This window comes from Nannospalax galili, unplaced genomic scaffold, assembly GCF_000622305.1.
Source record: "Nannospalax galili isolate Female #2095 unplaced genomic scaffold, S.galili_v1.0 scaffold44, whole genome shotgun sequence".
In the NCBI taxonomy this organism is placed as follows: domain Eukaryota; kingdom Metazoa; phylum Chordata; class Mammalia; order Rodentia; family Spalacidae; genus Nannospalax; species Nannospalax galili.
The window spans coordinates 2263978-2273879 of NW_008355789.1; the positions used below are offsets into that span (position 1 = coordinate 2263978).

At 37.3% G+C, this 9902-nt stretch overlaps 1 protein-coding gene across 4 annotated transcripts in view; it reads right to left on the reverse strand.

Annotated features, from left to right (window-relative positions):
* The window catches only part of Sbf2 (SET binding factor 2), a 412775-nt gene that overhangs the window by 323150 nt on the left and 79723 nt on the right, over positions 1 to 9902 (reverse strand). For all 4 annotated transcript variants that reach the window (XM_029556331.1, XM_029556330.1, XM_008853457.2 and 1 more), the window contains exon 2: positions 8574 to 8659. In XM_029556331.1, coding sequence (XP_029412191.1) covers positions 8574 to 8659 — 86 coding nt within the window. The remainder of the gene's footprint in view (positions 1 to 8573; positions 8660 to 9902) is intronic.

The following is a 9902-nucleotide window of genomic DNA, read 5'->3' on the forward strand; positions in this document are numbered from 1 at the left end:
CTGAAGACACATGTCTTTAATGTCTTACAATACCTTACGTCAGTACATAAAACTACATCATACTTTTTAAAATTTTTATTTATTATTTTTATTTTATGTGTATGAGTGTATTGCCTGCATGTGTGTAAGTGCACCTGTGTCACACAATGCTGCAGAGATCAGAAGAGGGTGTCAGATTCTCCTAGAAATGGAGTTAAGGGCAGTTCTTAGCCGCCATGTGGGTGCTGGGAATCGAACCCAGGTCCTCTACAAGAGTAGTCAGTACTCTTAACCACTGAGCCATGTCTCCAGCACCTACACCATACTTTTTAAAACTAGTAAAACATATAAAACCTATACCTCATCATTTTTACACATACAGTTTAGTAGCGTTAAATGCATTCATATTGTCCAGCAACCAATTTCCAGAACTCTTTTCATCTTGTCAAGCAGAAAATTTCTGACCATTAAACAATTTACTAATCCTCTCTTTTCCTACTTCCCTGGAAGTAATTAATTTTCTATCTGTATAAATTTGACTACTCTTATCACCTTAAATGAAATTATGTATTATTTGTCTTTTAGTGTCTGGCTTGTTTTCCATAGCATAATGGTCTTCAAGGTTTACTGATACATGCATGTATCAGGATTTCCTTCATTTTATGAATAACATTCCACTGAGTATGTATTACCACATTTTCAACTCATCTGCCTACGGGCACCTGGGTTCCTGCCAATTTTCTGGCTATCATGTTAACATTTCTATGGACATGTGTGTACAAATACCTGATTCCTTGTTTTCAGTTCTTTTGAACATGCCCAAGAATGAAATTGTTAGGTCTACTGGAAATTTGACTTTAATTTTTCTGAAGACTTGCCATGCTGTTTTCCATAGCAGTGGCATCATTTTACATTCCCAACAGCAGCAAACAGGATTCCATTTCCCCCAGAGCTGACACAGTTTTTTGTTATTTTAGTAGTAGCCATGGAGGGTAGAGAGATGGCTCAGCAGTGAAGAGTACTTGCTGCCCTTCCAGAGAAGCAGGGTTCTGTTCCCAGTATATCCTCCTTAACTCCAAATCCAGAGGATCCAGTGCCCTCTTCTGGCCTCCATACAGGGGCACAAACTCTCTCTCTCTCTCTCTCTCTCTCTCTCTCTCTCTCTCTCTCTCTCTCTCTCTCTCTCTCTCTCGTGCACGCACGAGGACGCACACACATACACACAAATAACTTAAATGCAAATCATTAATAGTAACTATGCAACTAAGATGATTTTGATTTCCATTTCCCTAATGATCAGTAATAGAATCTTCTTCTGTATTCATTAACCATCTGTATTATTCTAACTTGTACTTTATAACAGTGGTATTATATTCTGATGAATGGCTATTGGTAGTCTTAACTAAACCAGTCCCTATTGATGGATTTATGTAATTGGCCATCTTTTTCCATGAATAACATTATTCATGTGTCTGCATAACTGTGTATATAAGTAGACTGTAATGAGTCTGTTCAGAAGAGTTCCAGTTTATACATTTTTCCTCAATCCCATTTACATTTGATAACATTCTTATTTGAATAAATGGTCATTCTAACTTCAGTTTAAGTTTGGGAAAAATTGCTGTAAGTGAAATTAGGCAAGAGCCTCCTTTGATTTAACATTTCAGTCTATTACCAGAATTCATCCCACATTGGTAAGTAACCTACTATTAGCTACGCCAAAATATAAATTAACTCTCCCTGAGATAGGCAATACAATTAGGACACAGGAAACTGCAGAAAAGAATAAGCAAAGGCGTGACTAGGAACCAAGTACAAATGACTTGAAGAATTGTAATACAACAGTTTTTCATAGAAAGTAACACACACACACACACACACACACACAGCCCTGAAAAACTGACTCTTACAAACAATGAAAGAACAGGTAACTGAAGCTGAAATTAAGAAAACACACAGCCAGGGGCTGGAGAGATGGCTCAGCGGTTAAGAACACTGACTGTTCTTGCAGAAGACCCGGGTTTGAATCCCAGCACCCACATGGCAGTTAACAACTGTCCGTAACTCCAGTTCCAGGGGATCCGATGGCCTCTTCTGTCCACCATGAGCATTGCGCGACATGGGTGCACTTACCTACATGCACGCAATACATGCATACACATAAAATAAAAATAATTTTTAAAAAAAGAAAGAAAGAAAATACACAGCCAAGCATAATGGTAATCCCAGCATTTGGGAATAGAGGCAGGAGAACCAGGAGTTCAAAAGCCATCCTTAGCTACATGGCAAATTTGAGGTCAATCTGTGCTGAGACCCTGTTTTTAAAAGCACACAAAAAAATACACAAAAATATATAAATATCATATATTATGCTTTTATTCTAATAATGACTTACACAATTAGTGTTTTATACCTACAAGAGGAATTTATATGTTTACCTATTACATTTCGTCTTTTTTGATAATGAGCTTGTAACTACAAACTTTTGAAATCTCTGTAAACCCTAATTCTGTATGCAGTAAGTTGATTTTCTTCCTCAGTCTCCTGTTGTGCATATTTCTCCAAAATAAGAGAAAATTCTCTTTTGTTCTTTCTATACCCAGTTCCCTGACCAACAGTACTTACATGTAGGTCAGATGAAGGACTGACTGCTATCCCATTGGTTTTATTTATCACAATCTACCCTACATTACATGGATTACTTTTCTGTCCCCAAACAGCATCCCATAATGAAGCTACTTCTATGTTTCATCTACAGAACATTGAATATAGCTTTTATTTCTCTTTCCCCAATCTATACTTACAGAACACTAGATTCCTATTAAAGGAAGTCTAATTTCTTTCTTTCTACTTTTTTTGGGGGGGGGAGAATGGTCTTTTTGAGACAGGGTCTCCCCATAGCCCCAGCTGTCCTGGAACCCGCTATGTAGACCAGGCTGGCCTGGAACTCACAAAGATCCACCTGCCTCTGTCTCCCAAATGCTGGGATCATAGGCATGTGCCACCACGCCCAGCCTGAATTAATTTCTTAAACAGTTCAAACTAGAAATTCTGATAGTTGCTTCCTTTTCAAGCTACAATTTCTTTTTTTTGGGGGGGGGGTTCTTTTTGAGACAGGGTCTCCCTGTAGCCCCAGCTGTCCTGGAACTCCCTATGTAGACCAGGGTGGCCTTGAACCCACAGAGATCCGCCTGCCTCTGCCTCCCAAGTGCTGGGATTAAAGGCATGTGCCACCACGCCCAGTTCAAGTTACAATTTCTTATTACAACATTTTAGTATTTATAGAAAACTAGATTTCCTACAAATGCCTCACCAAAGGCTTTCTGTGAAGATTATAGAGTAAATTTTCTGAATTATGACATAAAAAGATTCACTTCTGAGACAAGGCCTCTTAAAAAGGAGCTGGTCTCCAAACAATGCTCTTTTCCTGATGCCCAAGACCTAGCCAATAAAAATATTTGTTACCATAATCATAAATAGATTGTTAGCCATAGAATGCCTCTAGAGAACAATTCTTTAATTTTCTTTGAAATACAGTCACTAAAATTAACTTTCAACTTTATTTATATGCCTGTCTGTGGTTTTCTGCATGCCTAAAAAGCACAAGAAACACCAAAAATATCCCAGAACTAGAAAAGCAGTTATTATGTTTGGTTTAGCTTATTTTCATGTTTTTTTATTTTTAAAAGCTATCCAAATTAAAAGTTCATAGTTTCTAAACAGAAGGTACTTTATGTAAAAATGGAAAGAATAAATTCAGCATCCTCTAAATTTGAGATGTGATTTATTAGTTAATGAATGTGTAAAATCTTTCTCTACAAATTCCGAAGTTTAGTGTTTAGGATGAACAGGAAATCTTTCCTTTAGAGGTTAAATACATCATATATGTGCTGCATGAGTAGAGGCAGGACTAGAAAGTAATTTCAGTATCATGTGCTTTGACCCCATATTTGTCCTCAGATAAGGTCTCAATTTCGATGTTTTGGATATATTTTGGTTGTCCTTCAAGGGTTCCTTGTGAATAAGACCTGGTCTGGAGAAGAGCAGTACTGGGCAGTGGTGAAACCTTTGAGAGAAGGCAGACTGGAAGGTCTTTAGGTCATTGAAGGAAAAAAATATTTCTCATAGGATCCCCTAGTAGTTCTTATGATAGGGTTGTTAAGAGAGTATCTCTCATTCTTTTTGTGCTACTGCTTGTAGTAGTGTTAGTAGTATAGATTACACTAATACACTATCAGTAGTGTGATAGTGTTATCACCATGGCTTCCTGTGCTATACAGTATCCCACACCACAGAGTCTGCTTGGGTTTAGAATTTCCAAAGCTCTCAGCTAAATAAATCTCTTTTTTTAAATTTTTGGAAATATTTTTTATGTGTATGAATGAATCGCCTACATGTGTGAGTACACTTGTGTCATGCAATGCCCACAGAGGCCAGAAGAGCTGCATTGGATCCCCTGGAACTGGAGTTATAGACAGTTGTTAGCTTCCATGTGGGTGCTGGGAATTGAACCTGGGTTCTCTGCAAGAGCAGCCAGTGCTCTTAACCTCTGAGCCTTCTCTCCAATCCTCTCTTTCTTCATGAAGTTACCTTTCAGACCCTAGATTTCCAAAAAAATACAAATGCTAACAATTAAAATGTCACTCCCAAAATACTATGTCTTGACTGAAGCTAATATCAAAAGACTTTGGTCTAAATACTAGCTCTGCTATATCCTACCTGTTAGATTTTGCTGAAATTATGTAAACTTTCCAAACCTCATTTTAATTATTTGTAAATTAATACACTATCACCAACCATCTAATTTACATGAGTTCTATCAATTCTATACAACTGTTAGATATTAAATTTAATGTTATATACTAAAAGTCATTCCACCTTAGAAATGGTATAATTTTTTTTTTTAAACATGTAGCATCAGGAAAGGGTCATTATTACCCTGGAATCAATGAACTACATAGGGACTGAGATAGATTGCCTTTGATTTTGACACTATCAGAATTATAATTACACAGTATACCTATTATCCAAGTTACTGCTATTCATATATAGAATACATGAACATAATATATAATACATGAACATAATATAATTCATGCAAGGATAGCATAAGTACTTTAAAAATTATATCATGGGGCTGGAGAGATGGCTCAGGGGTTAAGAGCACTGCCCACTCCTCCAGAGGACTAGGGTTCAGTTCCCAGCACCCACACGGCATCTAACAACTGTCTATAACTCCAGTTCCAGGGGATTTGATGCCCACATCTGGCCTTGGACTCACACACATGCAGGCAAAACACTCATACACATGAAATAAATTTTTTTTAAAATTACATCAAAAAATTAACAGAAATCTATTGTTTTTAATATGGGCATTAATAGTTATAAGTTAATTTTACTTTGTATGTGACATCAATGAACAAAATTGCTATTAAGTATGGAAAACTTTTACTAAGAAAACTTAAGAGCCAGGGAGATGGCTCAGTGGGTAAAAGTGTCTGCTGCATAAGCCTGACAACCTTTGTTAGATCCCCGGAACCCATGCAAAAGCTACATATAGCGACACAACATTTGTAATCACAGCACTCCTACTATGAGAGTGGACGCTAAGACAAAAGAATTGGCTTGGAGTACGCTGCACAACAGCTGAAAGAAGAGAAACCATGCCTCAAAAACAAAGTAGGGGGCTGGAGAGATGGCTCAGTGGTTAAGAGCACTGACTGCTCTTGCAGAGGCTCTGGACTCAATTCCTAGCATCCACATGATGGCTAATGATCATCCAGTACCAAGTAGTAAAATTAGTTTTTGCTTCTTCTTTCCTGCTAGAAAAATACCAGAGGTATCACAAGCAGCTCTGGTTCCAGGGAATCTGATGCCCTCTTCTGACTTCTGACATAGGTGCACTTACATACGTGCAGACAATACACTCGTACACATAAAACAAAAATAAATAAAATATAAAATATATTTTTAAAAAAAAACAAAGCAGGAGAGAACTGACTCTGAATAGTTATTCTCTGACTTCCACATGAGCACTGTAGCATGCACAAATAATTTTTAAAAATAAGAAAATGTCAGCCAGGCGTGATGGTGCACACCTTTAATCCCAGCACTTGGGAGGCAGAAGCAGGTGGATCTCTGTGAGTTCGAAGGCAGCCTGGTCTACAGAGCAAGTTCTTCAAAGTTTTGAAGTGCTATGCTAAGAATTAGCCAAGAAGCCAACTGAAGAAATCTTAGGTGAGAAGCTCTATTTATGGTACCTCCATTTCACTAAACCAGGAGTACACCTACTATTGTACAGACACTTGAACATAGTACTATCTGTCAAACAAAGGGAAAAAACAATCCATTTACCAAGTAGTAAAATTAGTTTTGTTTCTTCTTTGCTGCTAAAAAAAAAAATACCGGAGGTATCACAAGCATCTGTTCCCTTGGTTTGCAAAATATGAAAGTGTCCTTTCTCAATCCTAGCAATCCATGATCTCTTTGACCCACCATATTGTCTGTTGTTATAGAAACTTATGAAGGTGGCTCATCCACATATTGCAAAGCTAATGTAGGTTTTTTGTTTTGTTTTGTTTTGTTTTGAGACAGGGTCTCCTATAGCTGGCCTAGAACTCACCATATAGAGCAGGCTGGCCTTGAACTCACAGAGATCTACCTGCCTCTGGCTCTCAACTGGGATTAAAGGTATGCACCATCACACCTAGCCTGATGTAGTTTCTGTATCTCCACATTTTCATGTGAATAAAAGAAGGAACTCACAGAATGGTCTATTAAGATTCCAGCACCAAAATTTTCCCTTTTAGTCACCACTAAAAGAGATGCTGAAATAAAGTTTTAAAACATGTATAGTACATGAGAGATGGTTGGAGAGATGGCTCAGTGATTAAGTACACTGACTGCTCTTACAGAGGATGTAGGTTTGATTCCTAGCACCCACATGGCAGATAACAACCATCTGTAACTCAAGTTCCAGGGGAATTCAATGCCTTCTTTTGACCACTATGGGCATTCACAACACGGGTGCACTTATATACATGCAGGTATAACACTCATAAACATAAAATAAAAATAAACAGAATTTTTATTTTTAATGTATGTTACAAATGCCCAGATATTCATACAGTGGGAAAGAAGAGAAAGGAATCCAAGGGGCTCTCCAAAAAAGTCACTTTCCTTGGATCCTCATATTCTTTTCCCATTTTCTTTTTTTTTAATATTTTATTTATTATTTTTATTTTATGTGTATGAGTGTATTGCTTGCATGTATGTGAGTGCACCTGTGTCATGCAATACCACAGAGTTCAGAAGAGGGCTTCGGATTCCTCTGGAACTGGAGTTAAGGACGGTTCGTAGCCACGTGGGTGCTGGGAAATCGAACTCGGGTCCTCTGCAAGAGCACTCAGTGCTCTTAACTGCTGAGCAATCTCTCTAGCCCCTCTTTTTCCATTTTCAATGACCAAATTCAAGATTTACCTTCTCTCTGAGCCTATAAAATCATAGTCACTTTTATATGGCTTAGTTATAAGAATCAAATCTAAGCACTCAATGATGTCTATTTCATCCTCGGTAAAGTTGGAGTCAGCAGCTAAGGTAAGAAAAGTTACAATTTTCAATATGTTTTATTCTTAATGGGTATTTCTGAACCATGCTAATAAAAGAAGATCAATTCTTCCTCTGAAGAAGGTGCTGAGAGACATTAAACAATGGTAGCAACAGCAATACTTATAAACAATCATGTAGGTTGGGTGTTGTGGCACATGCCTATAATCCCAGCACTCAGCAAAAGAGGCAGGAAATTCAAGAGTTCAAGGTGATAGTCTACACAGTAATCGTAGGCCAGCCTGATCTATATGAGATTCTGTCTAAATAATAATAATCAAAACAACAATAAAAATGCCTGCCAAACACTACCTGCTTTATGAAGGACAGTGCTCCATGCATTTTATGTGCATTTTTACCATTTTATCTTTACAACTAGAGATTAGTTTCTATTATTCACATTCACAGATGAAAACCCTGCTGTTAAATAAGTAACTTGTCAAAAGCCAGAATATGCAGCTGGGATATCAATCCAGGCAATCCGCTCCTGAGCATGTACTCTTAACTACCATACTTCAAAGAATGCTGTGCATTTATGCATGCATGCATGCATGTGTATAAACATAAACACTATGAAGAAATCTTTCTTTTCCCTGCTCCCCCTACTCCAGTATATTTGGAGAACCAAACTTTAAAGTCATAATACAAAGCACTTTAGTGACCATCTCTCCAATGGCTTCATTTTATCACCACGGTTCTGCTACCAGATAGAATGTCCTAATCATCATTTACATTCAACTATTAAATTTCCTTAAAATGATTAACCCAAGTAGGTGAAAATGGAGGGCAGCTGAGTTGCACTATTATAAAGTAACCTACAGAAAACAATGGGAAAAACAACATAGACATTCCAGAATCCATATAATCAATTATCTCTAGCAATGATACACAATAAAATAATCTAATAGGAGATATAAACCAAAATATAACACTAAAAATAAAAAAGAGACAAATCATGATAAAAGTATATTCATAGACCACCAACTTACCAATTCAATTCCCTGTGGAAAAGGTGTATCATCCCAGTCCTGCAGTGGAAATCTCTGGATTATTTTCCCCAGACCTTCTCCTGGCCCTGTTAGTAAAGTCAAAATGAATCAGTTATAAAATGCTATAAAAATCTGAATTCTCGTTATACTTCTTGTTACTGATATATACAGTAAGCATTTTTAGGTTTTAAGGAGCAAGAAAGTATGTTCTTCTAAACATAATACTGAAATAGCAGCAACCCCTATCCTAGTACAAACTGCCAAAAAGATTAACTGATACATGAAGAAAGAAAAGAATAGAGGCACTGAAATCTAGGTGGCTACCACCCTGTGGGAGTGACAACTCTCTCTGCCCCAAATAAGGAAAGTAACTTCAGTATCTCAAGCTGAAACTTAAGAACAGCATTTCTGTGAAGACAGTAATTTTAAGTAACAAAGAAATGGTACTGTTGGCAGCAAGTTTCAAGTATAAGTTATGTGCAGTTATGTATTAGAAGTTTTTTAGGCTGGTCTGAGACCTTACCATTACATAGGTAGAGTTTCTAAATACCAGCACTATTGACATTGGGCTGGGTAATTCTCTGGTATGTGTTGAGTGAGTATGTGCTGTCTTGTGTGTATGTTTAGCAGTATCCTCAGCCTCCACTCACTGGAACTCGGTAGCACTCACCATCGCCACCACCAAGTAAGCTGTTAAAACCAAGAATGGAATGTTTCCAGACATTGCCAAATATCCCTGTGGGGGAAAACCACAGATCCATTTATCATGTTATAAAATTAGCTTGAGACATCAAAGAATGGATCAATTTAAAATTGAACTTTGGGGATATAATCTGTAAGACAACCAGATATATGAAATACATGTTAGATCTAAACTAATCAGCTTTCTAAAATTTCCCCCTACCCTCAGTACTGGTTGATGGAACCCTGCTGCCTCCCATATACTAGTCAAGCACTCTACCACTGTGCCACATTCCTGGATCCTACTTTTTGCTATACTTCTGATTAGATGTTACAATATTATGTGAAGATAGAAATTAGGTAATCAAAATGGGAAAATTTTCATTATAAACAAAATGTAGAAACAAGACAAGGTATAGTGGTATCTGCCTATAATCATAGCACTTTGAAAGCTGAGGCAGGAGGATTACAAGTTCAAGGCCAGCCAGAGATACATAGGGAGCCCTGTCTTAAAAAATAAAAATAAAGAGGTCAGCCTGGTCTACATAGTGAGTTCCAGGCCAGCTGGGGCTACAGGGAGACCCTGTCTCAAAAAGACTAATAATAATAATAATAATAATAATAATAATAATAATAATAATAATAAAA